Source organism: Geotrypetes seraphini, chromosome 19 (assembly GCF_902459505.1).
Source record: "Geotrypetes seraphini chromosome 19, aGeoSer1.1, whole genome shotgun sequence".
NCBI classification, from domain to species: domain Eukaryota; kingdom Metazoa; phylum Chordata; class Amphibia; order Gymnophiona; family Dermophiidae; genus Geotrypetes; species Geotrypetes seraphini.
The window spans coordinates 25807441-25826967 of record NC_047102.1 but is presented as its reverse complement, the minus strand read 5'-3'; the positions used below and the strand labels follow the sequence as shown (position 1 = coordinate 25826967).

Sequence of the window (19527 nt, the reverse complement as noted above, 5' to 3'; positions counted from 1 at the left end):
CCTCTCTACCCATCCGTTTGTTGCTTTGAAGTCTTCTACGCTCAGTTCTTTGGATAGCTGTGCTGCTTTCTCCATCAGCAGCGGCCCACTGATTGGCAGTTGACGACTTATAGCTTCAGCAAACCATCGCAGCAATGACTGTTCAACGTCTCCAGCCTTCCCAATTGTTTTCCATTCCCTGGTAGGATTGCTGTTGTTTTGCCAGTCTTTCAATATGGCTTGCTTTTTTTCTGAATCCTAGAAATCTGGCTAGGATGAATGCTGTAATGTTTTCATTAGAGACCTGACTCTCCCATTGGTCAAGTCTCTTTAAGACATCGACATGTACAGCCAAAGACAATGACTTTTGTCCAGCATGGTGGACACATTCAGCCAAAGACAAAGATTTTTGTCCAAGCGACACTATGGTGAAGTTCCGAAAGTTTGTACACCTGGACAGGCCTAGACTGCTGATCCGAAACACATGGCTCATCCACGTGAGAACGTGATTGCTTTTAACCAGACTGAACGTAACTTGAACGAATAGAGGTAGGACCTATAACATCAGTGCGCATAAGCGGATTGTGTGCTTATCAGAATTGCAATTATAATGTAAAAAAAAAACCCAAAATACGGGACCATGGTGGTAGGCTGCAGATAACCGAAGATTGCGCTTAACCAACGTGCACTTAGGTGGAGTTGACTGTACTGCATTTGTAAAAGGCAGTACATAAAGACTAATAAACCATAAACTATAAACCATAACTCGGTAGGCACAAGTCTATAAAAGTTGTGCATCAGTTCAAGTATGCAATGTTGAAAAGGAGGCATGGTTAGTGGTGGTTCACGGGCATGGATTTAATTTATGCACAAGTTTATACATTGATGTCCGTACAACTTAGGTACAGGCATTTAGGCCTGGTTTTAGGTGGTTTAGAATCACATTTAGTAACTAGGATTAACTTATATGTATAACCGATCCCCTTCATGTTATTTTAAACTAAATATATTACATATAAACTAACTTGGAAGTGCTCAGAACCTGCAGGTGGAGAACCCGCAAACGGGGACATGCCCCAAAATGCAGACCCGCTTGGCCTATCCCTGCACCTCCTCCTGCACTGATAAAACCGTTTAACCTTCCGTTCTTCAGAGCTGCATTTCCTGTGCAGAACAGGAAATGCAGCTCCGAAGAACAGAAGGTTAAGAAGATGTCGTCATAAGAAGTGGTGGGTTCCCTGAAGCAGCCCCCATGAGGGCGAAACACGTCAGAAACTGATAGTACCATCATAATCAGCTTTGTTGACTTCACCAGCTTATGGACTTTGTAGCATTTCATAGAATAGGTTTGAAATTTCAAGCACGAATGAACTTTTAAGCACTTTACATAACTGAAAACAATCACAATAAAATAACATAATAAGATAAATTAAAGTTTTATCGGTGCAGGAGGAGGTGCCGCAGCGTCTTTTAACTTAAAAAGAAACTTTGGCCAGTAGGGCCGTATTTCCGGGATGGAGGACTGCACAATGTGGAGAGCAGGGAGGCCATCGCTTTTCAATTTGTCTGGCGGCCACTGGCACAGCTAAGCGCGCATGCGCACTCCTGGCAGCCAGGGACCTACGGGTCACGCAGGTAAGAGTGCGCATGTGCGCTTAGCATTTTATTATAGTAGATATTTAGTTTAAAATAACATGAAGGGGATCGGTTATACATATAAGTTAATCTAGTTACTAAATGTGATTCTACATGTTGCACCTAACTTTTATAGAATCGCGCTTAGCACTGCACTAGTCGTCACCAATTTTTTAGGCATGATATATAGGATCAGGCCCAAAATGTGTTATATATGATCTACTGGAAAGCTGATGAACCAAGAGCAAGAGAAGAACTTGGAAGTCACCACCTGGCACAATTTCAGAGCTGAAATCAAGTGAAATTGTCTTGCAGACTCTTTCCTTGGGAATTAAAATAAAATATAATATTAATCATGGCAGTGAGGAAACAAATCAGGTGTTTGGGGTCACAACACCCAGTTTGCAGCCTAGTTAAAAAAAAATATATATATATACTATATAATAAAACGCTAAGCGCGCATGCGTACTCTTACCGCGTGTTCCCTGATCCCTGATCTGTCGGGTTGTGGCCAGCATGCGCGCTTAGGTGTAAGGCACCTTGCTTGGGTGTAAGGCACACCCCTCCCCATCGCATGTGAACCCCCATCCAATCCTCCTTCCACGCGGTCTGGCCGCTACCCTTAGTGCCTTGCTGCCACCCCTCTTCCCTTCCCGCGGTCCCAACAAACCTCCCGCTCTAGCGGCGGCCACAGCACTCTAGACACGCTGCTTCGTGGCCTTCTACTGCCCTGATTTGCTCTACCGCATCTCTGATGATGTCATCAGAGACGCGGCAGAGGAAATCAGAGCATGGGAAGGCCATGAAGCAGCATCTTTAGTGTGATGCGGCCACTGTTGGAGCTGGGAAGTTTGTGCGTCTCGCAGTGGGAGAGTCAATGGGGGTTCGTGTGCGCCAGGAAAGGGTGCACCGGGGGGGGGGGGGGGGGAGAGTGTTCTACTGCACAGGGGGATGGCTGCCAGGCAGGTTGGCTTCGGAGGGTGCGGGAGGCAGTGAAGGGGAGCAGGGAAGAGGTGCTGCTGGACCGGGGGAGCAGGGAAGAGGTGCTGCTGGACCGGGGGAACACGGATGAGGTGCTGCTGCACAGGGAAGTGGGCTGGGGGAGGGAAATGCTGCTGCTATTGCACAAGGAGGTGGAGTGGGGAGGGAAATGCTGCTGGTGAGAAAAGGGAGCTGGGGCTTAAAGGGAAAAGATGGGAGAAGGGGGCTGGGGGGGGGATAAAAATGGGTTTGGAGCTGGAGCTGAAAATAGGGGACATGTGTGGGAAGGAGGCTTTACTAGCACCCGTTAATGTAACGGGCTTAAACACTAGTATATATATATATGGACATTCATAAGGGATGTTGTTACTCAAGAGGAATCTTTACAATGTTACACAGAGCTCTTCACAGTTAGGACACCACATTTAAACCTAGCCCTAGTCAGAGGAGTTTACAAAGGACGCCTGCATGAATTTTGACAGAGATCTATGACCAGGACATGAGGAAGGAGAGGGTGTGCCTTTTCAGATAAGACCATGCATACTATTCCATCAAGGGCTCAAAGGTTTAGTGATTTAGGATCATTATATACCAACTCAACCGTGGGCTTAAGGCAATAAATTATTTGAAATAAATGAGGTAATAAAACTGTCAAACATAAAAAAAAAGGAATTTATTCACTTAATCTTCTAACACTGTATTCAGTGCTTTCATAACTCAAAATGTATCAACATGATTTTTATAAAATGGAACATTTACTGGTTGCATTTATGATTTATTTGTTTTAATTAAGATGAATGAAGGACGAGCGCAATACAATCATTTATCTGGACTTACAAACTAGCTGTAAGGCTATTAAATGAAAGACAAGTAAATGCTAGCAATACCAGAAGAAAAAAAATATTTTTTACAAATTTTATTTTGCTATTTTATGTGTAGTCTTATATCCTGCAAAATCCTCCACACTGGAGTTCAAGGCGGGTTGCATTCAATTACAGTATACAGGAACAATTCTATGGTACATAGCCATCTGAATTAGCGGGTAGCAAATAGTGACTTCAGTTATACATACTTTACGACAAGGCAATTCTATGGTAATCTTATGGTACACAGATTTCTGGTTCAGTGGATTACAGATAGTAATTTCATTATATTCATAGACACACAATTTTATTTTGCATCCTAGTCCAACCATCTTGCCATTCTGTATAAGGTATTTTTTTCAAAATGTATTTTAATATAGTTTAGCCTATCCCAATCATTGTGTCATATATTTAAAATGGAGAGAGTAATAGCCATACAGCAGGGGCATTTTAAGAAATTTAGGGATATTTGGGAGCCATTAACAAATACTGTAAAGATTGAAAATCATTTTACCCCTTAAATTTTCACATTCAAGGTAGAGGGAGATGGGTGGGGAGGGATAGTGTGGTTTTCTTGTGACTGCAATTATTGTGTTATATTTAATTATCTATATTTTTGAAATCAATATGTACTTCTTGTATTAGATATGTGGGGGGGGGGGGGAATTATTGTATTCTGAATTGTTTGTGTATTTAAAGTGCGTTTTCTCTAGTGTTTATATTTAAATTATTTGTATTGCACTCTTAACGTTTGACAATCAATAAAGAATTATTTTAAAAAAATGTATTTTAGTAACCTAAAACTTTGAAAAGTGCCATTCATTGTTACACTTGTTTTCCTTCAAATATACCCATCACTTGCATGAATAGGGACAATGATAACAATAACAACAGTTGATTTAACACAAGTTCAGCACAGCACTGCTGTCCAAATTACTGTTCAGTGCATAATACAGCAGTGTGGATTGCACCTACTCTGTGAATAATGTGCTTTTGAGTGCAGGAATATGTTAGCAACAAAAACACATCCTGAAGAAGAGCCATAGAAGAACGATCAGTAGGAAACAAAGCAACTTCAAACGTTTCCTCGCTCCTAATCCCCACTTAAATGTTAAAATCCATTCATAGCTCCTTGATTAAAAGTCAGAGGACAAAACACTCTTCTCTGGTTTAAGTGTCATGGGAAGCCCTTCCTCTCCAGGCTAATTGATAGCAAAGGAGTCCATAGTCCTTGCAAAAGTGTCACCTGACCTCGTTTCTGCAAAGAAGCCCCAAGGGCTGGAAGTTAAACCCAGCAGGTTGAATTCGAGCGCGGTCCGGGTCAGCGGCAGCCCCGCGAGCTCTTACCTTGTGCCTGAAGTCTCTGGCCACCTTCCTCTCCATGGCCCCCCTGCACGAGCCGCCCACAGCCGCTGCCCTCTCTCGCCCGGCTCGCGCCGCTTGCCTACCTGCCACAAACTCCAGAGCACGCGTTGAAGTGTAAGCCTGGCCCTGATTGGGCGACCTCCTAGACTTCCCTGAGGCAGCCTCTTAAAAGCTTTCGTCCGATTGGCTCTCGTTGCTTCCTTGCCCATCACTGTTTGGTCGGATGCCTCTGGAGGTGCTTGTGAGTGCTCTTTGCTTGCTATGTTGTCTCACGGTATAATTTAGTGTAATACTAACAAAAAAAAGTTTAAAAAACATATAAAAATCAAGTTAAATATGTCATAACTGTATGCCTTGTTTAGATTAATGTAAAATTAAAAGATTTAAGCTCACCCTTGTAAAGATGACACCCTAAAATCCAATTTATCACTCCTTTCCTGACATCATTTGACTTCAATTTTTTTTAATATTCTTTATTCATTTTTAAAACTTACAATAAGGGCAACAGGATATAAAGTTCTTGTAAAGGTAGATGGGAAGACTAGGCAGAAGGAAAAACAGAGGGCGACAGAGACAAGTAACCAGAAAGCAATGTGGGCAAATGCTCGCAATGAGGGGCATTTTCGATAGTGCGTCTAAGTCCGAATTTGGACGTATCCCGCAAGACATCCAAATGTCAGGGTGGGGAAAAGGCCATTTTCGAAACCACTACACGTCCATAAAAAAAAAAAAGAAGAAGACCTATTTGGATGTTTTGACCTTTAGGAAGTCTAACTTTTTTTGGCCATTTTCGAATACAAAGACGTCCATGTTCAAAATGTCCAAATCAAGCTCATTTGGACATGGAAGGGGCCAGCACTGTAATGGATGGCCTAGCCATCCCTGCCGAACAGTGGGGCACCTTAGAGGTCACTGGTGTGAACTTCACATAAAGGGTGTCAGATGTATATCGCACCATAACCCTCTTATAATTTATGGTGGCCCCAAAAAACTCCCCCCCCCCCAACCTACTATCTCCACCTATGTATCACCTCAATAGCTCTTATGGCTGCAGTTAGCACCTTTATGGCAGCAGAGTAGGGTTTGGATAAGTTTTGATGAGCTAATACTTAATAGCATAGATCAGGGGTGCCCAACGCGTCGATCGCGATCGACCAGTAGCTCAGGAAGGCAACTCGAGTCGATCGCACTCGTGTTGCCGTCCTGATCTACGGGCCGATCAGCCTTCCTCTCCAGTGTTCTCCCTAGGGCCTTTTAGCTGGGCAGTCCGCCCAGCTGTCATCTGCCGCTGCTGAACATAAAAAAAAACCCCCAAAAAACGGCTTGGAGATTTCAGCCCCTAGCGAACTTATGCTCCGGGCTCTAACGTGTACGTGCAGGCTTCTCTTCTCTCCGAAACCGGAAGTTATGTCCGGGGAGGGGGGGGGAGAGAAGGGAAGCCTGCACGCACATGTTGAGAGCCCTGAAGCAAGCGTTCGCTACGGGCTAATGCGGGAGACAGGTTAGTGAAGCATTTGTTCTTCTTCCTGCCGGGTCCTGCCTACTTTCTGTTTCCGCGAAGGCAGGACCCGGCAGCATTTCCCCCAATAGGTTGATCACGATTTTGGGCTGATCAGCCTTCCTCTTCCCGACGGTAGAATTGACGTCGGGGAGAAGAATGCTGGTTGGCCGAACCAGGGAGAGCTTGGGGCCTGTTATTGGTGGCGTTTGAGTCTTGGTCCCCGATGGCAATGGCAATGGCAGTGGCAGTGGCTTGGGGGAGGGCAGGGAGAAAGAAAGAAAAAGGGCAGGCAGGGAGACAGAAGGAAAGAAGAGAAACAGAAAAAAATGAAAGGGAGGCAGAGAGAAAGAAAGGGCAGGGAAGAGGAAGGAAAAGTTGGGGGGAAGGAATGAGGTCTGGAGGAGAAGAAGCATACAGGCTAAAAGAAGGGAAGAAAGATTGTATGCACAGTCAGAAGAAGAAAGTGCAGCCAGAGACTCATGAAATCACCAGACAAGGTAGGAAAAATGATTTTATTTTAAATTTAGTGATCAAAATGTGTCTGAATTTATATCTGCTGTCTATATTTTACACTAAGGTCCCCTTTTACTAAACCGCAATAGAGGTTTTTAGCGCAGGGAGCCTATGAGTGTCGAGAGCAGCGCTGGGCATTCAGCGCAGCTCCCTGCGCTTAAAAACTGCTATCGTGGTTTAGTAAAAAGGGAGGGGGTATATTTGTCTATTTTTGTATGGTTGTTACTGAGGTGATAGTGCTTAGAGTCATCTGCTTTGACCTCTTTGAAAAACCCTGGAATAGGAATGATGATTAACATTTTCTATGCATACAGTGTGCTTTGTGGGTTTTTTTTATTTTATTGTTGGTAGATCATTTTGACTTGGTCATTTAAAAAGTAGCTCGCAAGCCCAAAAAGTGTGGGCACCCCTGGCATAGATGTTGTGGTTAGAAAGCCTTATGGGCCTGGGTCTTCCTCTCTATAGTTCACTAGCTCAGTGGTTCCCAACCCTGTCCTGGAGGAACACCAGGCCAATTGCGTTTTCAGGCTAGCCCTAATGAATATGCTTGAAGCAAATTTGCATGCCTATCACTTCTATCATATGCAAATCTCTCTCATGCATATTCATTAGGGCTAGCCTGAAAACCCGATTGGCCTGGTGTTCCTCCAGGACAGGGTTGGGAATCACTGCACTAGCTCATCCACCAGGTAACTCAACACACCTCAATACTCTATTAAGCTTCTCCATACCAAATGCTGCTGTCTACAACCAGTTATGTACCTTTTTTTTTTTTTTTCATTTTTCTGTGGTGGAAGGGAGTCAGTGAGCACTGGGGGAGTGAGGAGGTATCTTACCTTGATGCATACAGTAGTCATCTGATCAGTTTAGGCACCTTTGTGGCACTTAGATGCCTCTAAAGCAGGTCTAACTCCAAATGTCTAAGTTTCATCTTGGATGTCTTGCAAAACTTTCAATTATCGCTGTAAGACGTCCAAGTCTAACCTGCCCTTATGCACGCCCAAAGCCTGCCCATAAAATGCCTCTACCACACCCACCTCGAGCTCTGGACGCACAGAGACATGCAGAAAGTCAATTTTGATTATCGGCACTTGGATGTCCTGGCAATTAGGACATTGAAGTGCTGGTTTAGGATACTTTATATGTTTATATTTATTGATTATGAGCCCCAGTCTATGTAACAAAGTTCATGATTGTCAAACCCTGATGTTGCAGGCAGACTTGAATATTGTTTCTATCACGGAGACCTGGTCCAATGACTTCCATGAAAGGGATTCAAACATACTGGGGAGAGGAGAAATAGTAGTAGTAGGAAGAAGCAATATGGAATGTCTTAGAAAGAGTAGATGGAACAGGATCCACCAAACACTGAGCTAGAAATGGGTACCCATGATATACACAAACTGAAGAAAACATCCTTAGAGTTAAGGAGCTTGTGTTGAGCCAGGAGGATAAACCACAGACTCATCAGACAGTACAACAAATATCATGTGAACCTGGGATTTCAAAATCATCAATAGGTGAAATTGTGAAGCAAGATTTTTAGTCAAAGTCTACATAGCTGATAGAGGCTAACAAGCACAACCAGTATCAGTGCTGTAAACTGTTACTGAAAAGTTATCTCTCAAGTCTTGTAAATTTCATTTGTTTACTAATGAAAAATCTTTACTGTAGCTTCACCAGTGAACAGTCGAAATGACCGTCTTTATGCTCTAACTGGCACAAAATAGAAGGATATATCAGCCAGTCATTTGTTGCACACATGGAGGTGCATTTTCGATAGGATGTCCAAGTCCGACTTTGGACGTTTCCTCCAAAACATTCAAAACTGGACTTCCAGAAGGGTCCATTTTCGAAAGTGCTGGATGTCCACTTTTTTTATTTTGAAAATTGTCTAGTTGGATGTCTTGGCCACCAGGAAGTCCAACTGGATGTCCAACCTCAGGGTATCTAACTTTATTCCCCATTTTTTACCACAATACTGTCCAAGTTGAAAATGTCCAAATGAAGCCCATTTGGATATGGGAGGGGCCAGATTTCTAATGGACTGGCCTTACAGACATGCCAACAGATCACTGGGGCACATAAACAGTGCTAGAAGTACATCTCACCATAACCCCCTTATAATGTATGGTGAGCCCCCCAAACTCCCCCAAAACCTACTATACTCACTTATCCACCACCTCAATAGCCATTATAGCTTCAGATGGCACCTATTTTGCTGTATAGTAGGGTTTTGGTGGGCTCACACTTTCCACCATAAATGTAGTGGTTAGAGTGGCTTATAGGTTCACTAGCCCACCCACCTGACTACTTAAGACACTTGTGTGGTGCTCTTTTTTTTTTTTTTTTTGTAACTCATTTGTGGTGCTCTACTAGGCTTTTCTATACCAAGTGGTGTTGTTTTACAGCCATGTATGTACTGTTTCATTCAAATTTTTTTGGGGGGTAAGAGGGGATCATTGACCACTAGGGGAGTTTGTGGGGCTCATTACTTAATCCCTCCAGTAGTCATCTGGTCAGTTTATGTACACTTTTGGAACTTAGTCGCTTCTCAAACAAGGTCTAGTTGAAAATGTCTAAGTTCCATCTAGGACGTCCTGGGAAAGGTTCGATTATAGCTGCAGGACTTTCAAGTCTAAGCCCACCCAAAGCCCGCCAATGGTGCACCTACCAACACACCCATTTCTTCTCTGGATACACAGTGGGTAAGAAGTCCCGCTAGACGTCCAGAAAGTCAGTTTTGAAAATGCCCACTTGGACGTTTAAGCTAGTAAGACGTCCAAGTGTCAATTTATGCTATCTTTTGGACATTATCTTTTTTGAAAAATTGCCCCTTAGTAAACATTCAGCAGAAATTTAATGGTTTCTGTTGATATCTCTGCTCTAGGATGGAAAAAAATCATTTTATGGAACCAGGTGTTAAAATCAATAACAATAATTATGGAGACATCCTACTACAGCAAAAATTTCTGCTTTAAATTTGAGACATTTCTGAGTGCTTTCTTTTTCAGCAGGATGGAGCTCTAGTTACAAAATAGCTGAGCTCTTTGATTTAAGGAAACCCTAGAATTCACTGAGCCAACAGCTTGGCCTCCAAACAGTTCAGATCTAAATCTAGTTGATTAGAAAATCTGGTGTGGAATGGAAGAAAAAAATGAACAGAACAAAAGTAACAGATGTCTCAGACATACAGTATGTCAATGAATTTTGGATGCTTGGGACAAACTTGACCAGCGAGTAATTGATGAAGCTATCAGTCAGTGGCGTTGAATAGATCATGAATGTGTCAAGGTTGAAGAAGGACACTTTGAACACAAATTATGAATTAACCAAAGGACACCCCCCCTAATTATACTATGAGGGGGCACTGAAATTCTCACCCAACCAAGAAGAGAATGACGTGGATGTGGTTCAATGATCTGAAACAATATCAAAACATAGAATTTTGTTTCTGCAAATTGGCACTTAACAAAATAAGATAACACTCTTTTCAGCTACAGTGCCAAACTAACGTTCAGAATTTAGGAGGTTGGCTGAGAACTTTTCATCATCCTCTCGTACTGTATTTTCAAAAGTCGTACTAATTGTTTAAACAATTGCAAAGTATTTTGAAACAAAGGGGTCCCAGTTTTTCCAGACACCATGCAGGAGTTTGTAGAAGAGATTAAAACCCCCCTCCCCCCCACAATTTAGGCTTATTAATTAATATAAACAAACATGAAAGTTCATCAGTCCTGATTTACTAAGCTTTCCCCCCCCTCCCCCGAAACAGGGTGGGAAAGAAAAACCTTAGTGAATCAGGCTTATGTATTATTCTAAAGTGCCTTTATAACTTTAACTTAATCATCTCTGATAGAATTCAATAAAACATTGAAGCTATTTCATTTCCTCTTTCTGTTATCAGCTGCTATCTAATAGAGTTAATATCAATGCCTGGGAATGTTCCAGGACTCAAGAGACATATTTTTACGTGAGGTAAATAGCTCCCACTGGGACATACATTCATTTACTGCAATTATCTTGTCAATCAAAATCCATCGTTTCTCCAGGGAGACATATATGAAAACTGTCTCCAATGCCCCTTTATGTGCTCAGTGTCCAGCTTTCCTGCCACATGAATACGTTTCTGTTACCCCCACCTCTTCTTGTTTGAGCCAGTTGCATAGTTGACTGAATGACCAGTTCCTGCCTTTTCTTTGGCTCATAGCATATTACTTTCAGTACGGTGAATGAAGCTAATGGGACATACGAATGCTAACATTGCAATCCCACATTACCAAAACCATTGTGTTAGGACAGGAATGCAAAAGTTCAGGCCTCAAGGGCTGCAAATAGACCAGATTTTCAGGATATCTGTAACAAACGTGTGTGGGATAGATCTGCATACAATGAAGGTAAGTATCCATGTAGATCTGTCTAATGCATATTCATTAGAATATCCCGAAAACCTGTGCTGCATATTGCACTTGAGGCCTGAACTCCTGCATTAATACACTGTATTGATATTATTGTACAGTTATCTGTCTGTTTAGTGAATTAAACAGCCTGGTATTATTCAGATATATTTTACATTTGACACCTGCTGGCATGAACTTGCTTTGAAATCAAATGCATTGATTTTGCACCTTTCATTATCCAAAACCAGATGAAAGCAAAGGACTAAGAGTTGATGGCGCCTTATCTATGCCCTTTAATGTTAATTAGGTTTTTTTTTCTCCTTAATGGAGGAGGTGTGAAGGAACATTGTTTGTTATCACTGAACTTGGGAAATTGGCAGTTAAAAAAATTAATGCTGGTAAATTTGGGGAGAGGGAAGGAGTTTTATGAGCTGTTAGAAAGAAACAACATATTTGCCAAATATGCAAATGATTGCTTTACGGTTCATTGAAAATTCAGCATATATTAAAAAAAATGCACATGAAGTCATGTTATATAATAGCAGATAGATGGCGTTATGGTTCTCAGTTTCAGAGCAGAATGATGGAGACTGAAGATAGGAAGAAAGGGGCAGCAGTCACAGTCATAACAATCGCACTGGAGAAATAGGATGGGCCCTACTGGTCTTTATCTGAAATCATTTACTACAGTATGTTAATAAATTTATGGTCTTTTTGTACTTCTCTTGCTGCGAGCCACAACTACTGTACTAATTTTAAGAGCACCATTCCCATTCATGTTTTTAGATGCACATAAACTGGCTTTTGGATGTTTATGTTGGATACATGTCTAAATCCCAGTTTTACAAAGCTGGGATATAGGAGGGGCCACTGAAAAGTCCTCAGTCCAACCGACAAAGTCGGGGCAGTCTCCATCGAGGGTTATGCACTTAGTCCAGTGATTTTCCACTTTTTTCGTTCCGTCAGATAAATATGGAAGAAAAAAAGTGGAAAATCACTAGATTAAGTGCATATCCTTCAAGGGAGACTGTATCAACTTTGTTGGTTGGGTTGAGAACTTTTCAGCGGCCCCTCTTATAATGTCTAAAAACCTGCATTTGGCAAGGGGACATGGTCTGGGTGTGTTTTGGGTGAGACTAGGTTTGGCCTAAAAAAACCAAGGGGTTAATATTTAAAGGGATTTAACTGGTTAAATTGCTTGTTCAAAGTTAACTAGTCATATTCAACAGCACTTAACCAGATAGTGCTGTTGAAAATATCTGGTTAGCACCCAACTCAAAACCAGCTATTTTGGGGGTGTTCTGGTGTGGAGCCAGTACTTGGACAGTTATTCAGATGCACTTAACCACATAAATATGACTGCAAAAAAGTCAGTCCTGTCTTTATGTAGTTTACCATCGCATGCTAAATACTAAATATTGCACTTCACCAATTATGTTTTTACCAGCTTTGTAAACCCAGAAATTCAATGTCAGAGCCCGGCAATGATCCAACATTGAATTTCCAGGTATAATGCCAGCAGCAGTCAACAAAATGCTGTTTGCTGCTGACTGAATATCAACCCTTTTACATATTAGTAATTTATAATTTATCTTGCTGAATTTTAAACATAAATTATAAATTACTAATAGCTCTACAAATTCATATTTCAATTCTATCAGCACTCTGGGATGTATACCATCTGGTCCAGGTGATTTGTCAAATTGACACATTACATATTCCAGTGTTACAGAGATTTATTTGAGTTTCCCTGGTTCATCAGCATTGAATAACATTCCTGACACTGGTATCTCCCTCATAACATCCTTGGTGAAGAAGACCAAAATAAAGGATTCATTTAATCTCTCCACTATGGCCTTGTCTTCCCTGAGAGCCCCTTTTATCCCTAGGTTGTCTAATGGTCCAACTGATTATTTTTCCAGTTTTTTGCTTTTAATATTCCTAAAAAAGTTTTTGCTTCCAGTGCAATCTTCTTTTCAAGGTCTCGTTTTGCCTTCCTTATTAGTGCCTTGTATTTGACTTGCCATTCCTTGTGCTGTTCCTTCCATTTTCTAAAGGATTCTCTTTTAGCTCTGATAGCTTCCTTTAGCTCACTAGTTAATCATGCCGGCTACTGTTTGGTCTTCCTTCCTTCCTTAAGTGGCCAAGTGCTGACCCTGTCCCAAGAACACCCAAGGTGTTGATTTTGGGGTTGGCAGTGGAATAATTTGTGTGATTTAGTTGAGGGATTGTTTGAGTTGGTTAGTGGATTACTGAAGGAGTAGGAATAGGGATATTGGAGGGGAGATGCTGAGAGTCCCTGTCGTTGTTGAGGGTGGTAATTGAGTTGGTGGTTGGTATAGGATATTGGGCTGAAATTGGCCATTAGGTGGGTAATAAAGTGAAGGAATTTAAGAGATATCGAGTGGTTGACAAGGTGAGGAACTTTGGTGGTTGCTGGCATCATGTTCTGCTGGATGAGCTTTGATGCCCAATACAAGGAGCTGGAGCCTTTCCATACAGTGCCGGATGGGCCACAAAAGCTGTATATCCACAAAATGTTGCCTCTTGAAGAGTACCGTACTACCGCTTCCATGACTTCCACTCACTGGTCCTGGAGGAAGCTGACTTTGACAACAAGCCAATGGTGTTGCTGGTAGGTCAGTACTCCACTGGAGAAACCACCTTCATTTGACACCTCATGGAGCAGGACTTCCCTGGCATTAGTATTGCACTCGAGCCTACTACTGACTCCTTCATTGGTGTCATGCATGGGGATGCAGAACCTTTGTATCCCACTGTCATGAAAGAGTACTCTCTATTCTACCTTCTGTGTCATTCACTTCCTGTTGCTGTACAGGTTGGAATACAGCAAAGCCATTCACAGCATGGGACTAATTCCTGCTTTGATTTTGCTATTGCTGCCTCAATGAAAAAGAGTCCTGCATGAAGAGAAGTTCGAGAAGGGAACATGCTGGGCTATGGAGGTCAGCAGAATAGTGGGGAACAAAGTAGTGGCAGCAGCTGAAGAAGGAAGGACTTTATATTTAGCTAGACTGAGACCCATGTGGTCTTCCCCTTTCAGGTAACAGCCTCCAGTGTTGTGGGGTGGGGGAGGCAATGCCCCCTATCCACTCCCCCCCAAACTATACCCATTGGTTGTTTTTTTTAATTCCAAAGGTGTAATTGTGTTTGGGTCTAGCCACAAAGGTGGGCAACCTTGATCCTTGAGGAACGCAACCCAGTTTAGTTTTTAGGATTTCCCTAGTGATTATGCATTGCCTCCACTGTATGCAAATAGATCTCATACATATTCATTTATCCTGAAAACTTAACTGGGTTGCGGTCTTCGAGAACCAAGGTTGCCCACTTCTGTTTTAGCACTTACATTATATCAAATATTAGATCTCTATAGGCTGTTCAGAACTCTGCGGCAAAGTTAATTACTGGAACTTTTAGATTTGAGCACATCACTCCTGTTCTTAAAGAATGGCACTGATTGCCAATTGAGTATCGTATTCGTTATAAACTGTTGCTACTTGTTTTTAAAACATTGGCTGACAAGAAATCTCCAGTTTTGTTAGACCCCTTTTGTATTTATCGAGCTGTAATGCCCTGGTGGTCCCATCTGTTTGTAAAATTCACCGCGAAGAACATAGGAAATCTATATTCTCCAAGTTATGTGCGTGGACCACAGTTATGCAACCAATTACCTGAGCAACTGCGAGAGCTTGGTGATGTTGACTGTTTCAAAATTTTTTAAAAAACCATTTTTGTTTAGGGAGCTATATCAATGCTGATTTCTTAAAGATTTTTTTTTCTTTTTTTATCAAGTGTTTTGAAGTTTATTAAGTAAGGTGCTGTTTTAATGGGTTCATAGACAACCCCGCGAAAGACAAAGGCGCACGCCGGCAACTGAGCGCAAGACGGAGGCACGCGCCAAAGAAAATTACAGATTTTAGGGGCTCCGATGGGGGGTTTTGTTGGGGAGCCTCCCCCAGTTTACTTAATAGAGATCGCGCCGGCGTTATGGGGGATTTGGGGGGTTGTAACCCTCCACATTTTACTGTAAACTTAACTTTTTCCCTAAAAACAGGGAAAAAGTGAAGTTTTCGGTAAAATGTGGGGGGTTACAACCCCCCAAACCCCCCACAACGCCCCCACAATGCGGCGCAATCTCTATTAAGTAAAGTGGGGGGGGGGGTTCCCCCCCACACACACCCCCATTGGAGCCCTAAAAACAGTAATTTTCTGCGGTGCGCACCTCCGCGCTGCGCTCAATTGTCTGCGCATGCCTTTGTCCCGGCGCGCTTTTGACCTGACACCGTTTTAATGTATTTGTCTGTTATAAATTATGTATATTTGTTGGGATCTGCCTAGAAATGTTGATAGAGTGGAATATAACTTTTTAAAATCAATCTGTATGAAAATTCAAAAACATTCCTAAATTGTAATCCAGAAAAATGTACATCCAAAAGCAGGTGTAAATGTGTGTGCATAATTTTCCTGGGGGCTTTTTACAGAACTAAGCACAACATTTTCATTTTGATTCCATGTATTAAATAATACATGTATACTTTTCACTAATGTAGACAGTTAAAAAATTTACCCCCAGCTTGTTGTGATACGAAAGTCATTTTTGTGGTGCTCAATAGACTTCCTTTTCAAACTGGCACAGGTTTTTTATATGATCAACAGAGATGAAAGTCTTGCCATGAGAAACGTAATACACAGGGCAAAATTTACAAAGAGGGAAAGGCCTTTTTAATGACATACTGTTAACAGACTTCCTAAAGCAGTCAAAAGAGAAGGCTTTTTCATAAAGCTTGCTTGGAAAGTTTTTCACCTGGCAGCTTCAAATGCTTCTATTATAAGATACTCTAACCAGGACAGTGAGAAAATGTGAGACCCACAGGACAGTCACAGATTCATCTTTGAAGAATGGTGCCACAGAAAATATTAAAGATTCTGTAAGGTATAGTTTTGTGTTCACTTCACTGGGAATGGAGAACACATAAGCCCCCTTTTATCAAGCCGCATTAGGATTTTTATCGCTGGCCATTGCGGTAAAAGCTCTAATGCTCATAGGAATTCTATGAGCGTTAGAGTTTTTACTACAGCAGCTGAATTTAAAAAAAACCTTAATGTGGCTTGATAAAAGAGGTGCCGGTTGTGTGTAAATTTCATTCACAACGTTGTTAGCACCAAAATCTTCATCGGTCTACTTTTATAAATAATTTATTTTATAGTTCTATTTTAAATTAAATCAAGTACTCATCTCTTTCATGGAGCATAATAGGGGTTCTTCACTCCAACATAGGCTATGTTTCGCCCAGGGGGCTTTATCAAGCTCCATGAAAGAGATGAGAACTTGATTTAATTTAAACTAGAAATTTAAAATATAGCTATAAAATAAATTATTTATAAAAGTAGACCGATGAAGATTTTGGTGCTAACAATGTTGCGAATGAAATTTACACACAACCTGCACCGCTGAGGTCTTGAAGTGGGATAGAACTGAAACTACCTAAGGTTGCTGGTGCCTTGATATTGGATATTAACCTTAGAAAAGTATGGGACTATTGCCTAACATACTTGATAAAAGAGGGCCATAGTTATTGACTCATTGCATCACTGTTGAAGGTATACAGACATTCTTGTGCACTCATGTTGGCCTCTTTTACAAAGCTGCGCAGCAAATGTTCTGAAGCCCATTCATTTGCTATGGATTTTGGTGTATTTACCATGCCAGGATGCAGTAATCAGTTTTGTAAAAGAGACCCTGTATTCTGATGTCAGACTTGTTGATATTTATTTTTATTTTTTACTAAAACACGTTTCATCATTCATAAAATAGAGATATATCATATGTAGCAGGGTGTCCCTGTGTATGCTCGAATAGTGTTAGAGCTGATACATAGAATTTATTTGGTTGGGACCAAAACCGGGACCAGTATCACCAGGAGACCCTAAGCAATTTCTCATTCTCTTTCCTCATTTCTCCACGGTCTCAATAATTCAAGCAACACAGTATGAGAAGAAGTCTCCAGAAACCAATTGGTGTAGCTGTTCAGCACAAAAATTAATATTTTGTAAGCCTTTGAGGAAGCTATAAGGTGAAGCGGTGGTCTCGTTGGACTTGACAATTAGGGTGTGCTAATCAGTCCATATTGATTCAGATTAATTTATAAAAATGGCACATTAAGTATACGTATAAAAAGAAGCGAATAATTTAAAAAGAAAAATATATTTTTAATAATTAAAAAGGAATAATAATAATTAACATGAAGGCTTTTTAGGCCAATGAATGAAATGGATCAACCCATTTAAGAAATTGTGATAAATATGCTCTATCTTTGGTTGTCTGAAGTCTTGTTTCTTCAATTGTATTAGTATATTTAAAACTTGGCAATGTAGCCACCTGACTCATAAGAACATAAGAATTACCATACCGAGACAGACCAAGCCCAACAGTGGCCAACCTAGGTCCCAAGTACCTAGCTAGATCCCAAGTTTGTAGGGAGATCCCTGTTTATATTTATTTGTTATTTTCCTTACCCCACTCAGTTATGCTTTCTAAGGGTTCTGGGATATCTTGGATGCCTTCATATACTTCAGGACCCTTTCCACTGCAGCCTTCAAATTCTGGGTATAGTGGGCCTTCTCTAGCCAGCTTCAGGGTATCTATCTTGAATAGAAGACCCTTTTCTGAACTGCTTTTAATAAGCTTCCTGAGTTCACCTCACCTGCTCCAAGATGGCAGCTTTGACCTCTGTACATATGGTTCTTCCATCTGGGTTAGCATTCTGGAAAGTCACTTGACAACTACTGGTTAGCAGGTTGCCTAAGTAGTCCATCTTGATTCTGGCCATTCAGGCAGTCCTTTCAAAATTTACCAGAAAATAATCCAGATAATCTTCAGGGATCATCTTTGATAAAACTGGGGTTGGAGGAGGTTCACCAAGATTTGAGAATATGTACCATTTAGGTCTCCTGAGTCAGGGAGCACTATTGTAGATCTAGCAATGTCTGAGAAGTTTATTCTTGCTTGCATTGTACCTGCACAAGTTCCTGCTGTTGTCCCTCAGTTAGGGCCTAGAATAAACTTTCCATTTCGCACTAGCTCTGCAAGTTGCAATTATATGTGGCAGAGTGAGTGGGGGTGTAGGGCAAGGATCCTTTACAAATAAAGCCAGAGCACAGTTTAAAAGTGAACAAATTTCTTTGTGTAGGTCAAAAAAACAGTGAGAAACCTGTTCCTCTCGCAGGTTTTTAATTCAGGATTAGACGTAAAGTAGCTTAGAGTTCAATAGAAACCAAAAAGTCTGATTCCTACCAAATCTCACAAGAGTCATAGGGCTCCTTTTACAAAGGTGCGTTAGGGCCTTAACGCGCGGAATAGCGCCCGCTAAAATGTCACGCGTGCTAGCCGCTATCGCCTCCTCTTCAGCAAGCGGTAGTTTTTCAGGTAGTGCGCGCCATAGTGTGCGTTAATCTGATGCGTGCGCTAAAAACGCTAGCGCACCTTTGTAAAAGGAGCCCATAGTGTGACCAGAGATTGCATGGTAAAAAAACCTTTTCCTATGTCTTGGCTATCCCTCTGGTACTTCTTATGTGTGTACTGTACTCTGAAGATCTGTTTCTTTCTGCTCTGGACCTCCCTGTCTTTCTTTAGTCAAGTTTCAAGTTTATTAGGTTTTTATATACCGCCTATCAAGGTTATCTAAGCGGTTTTACAATTAGATACTCAAGCATTTTCCCTATCTGTCCTGGTGGGCTCACAATCTATCTAACGTACCTGGGGCAGTGGGGGATTAAGCGACTTGCCCAGGGTCACAAGGAGCAGTGTGGGTTTGAACCCACAACCTCAGGGTGCTGAGGCTGTAGATCTAACCACTGCACCACACTCTCCTCCAATAATATCAGAAGTGAGCCAAGTATAGAACATTGAAGCCATTGTGACATCACTGATGAGTTTGACTCTTAGGCACTGGTGGAATGAGGCATTATGACATCACAATATGAGCTCTGGAATGTTGCTACTCTTTGGGTTTCTGCCAGGCATTATGACATCAGGGAAAGGGACGGGGACTTGTATATCGCCTTTTTGTAGTTTTACAACCACGCTCAAAGCGATTTACATCCAGGTACTTCAAGCATTTTCCCTATCTGTCCTGGTGGGCTCACAATCTATCTAACGTACCTGGGGCAGTGGGGGATTAAGCGACTTGCCCAGGGTCACAAGGAACAGCGTGGGTTTGAACCCATAACCCCAGGGTGCTGAGGCTGTAGCTCCAACCACTGCACCACA

At 41.7% G+C, this 19527-nt stretch overlaps 2 protein-coding genes across 9 annotated transcripts in view; one reads left to right on the top strand and one right to left on the bottom strand.

Moving 5' to 3' along the window:
* Positions 1-5015, bottom strand: part of USH1C (USH1 protein network component harmonin) — a 154956-nt gene extending 149941 nt beyond the window's left edge. For 7 of the 8 annotated variants that reach the window (XM_033928390.1, XM_033928393.1, XM_033928396.1 and 4 more), the window contains exon 1: positions 4806-5015. In XM_033928390.1, the coding sequence (XP_033784281.1) occupies positions 4806-4841 (36 nt within the window). In that variant the 5' untranslated portion in view covers positions 4842-5015. The remainder of the gene's footprint in view (positions 1-4805) is intronic. The other variant, XM_033928395.1, reaches the window with a different exon arrangement.
* Positions 4840-19527, top strand: part of OTOG (otogelin) — a 275602-nt gene continuing 260914 nt past the window's right edge. Inside the window, exons 1-2 of the mRNA XM_033928785.1 lie at positions 4840-4937; positions 4985-5064. Coding sequence (XP_033784676.1) covers positions 4840-4937; positions 4985-5064 — 178 coding nt within the window. The remainder of the gene's footprint in view (positions 4938-4984; positions 5065-19527) is intronic.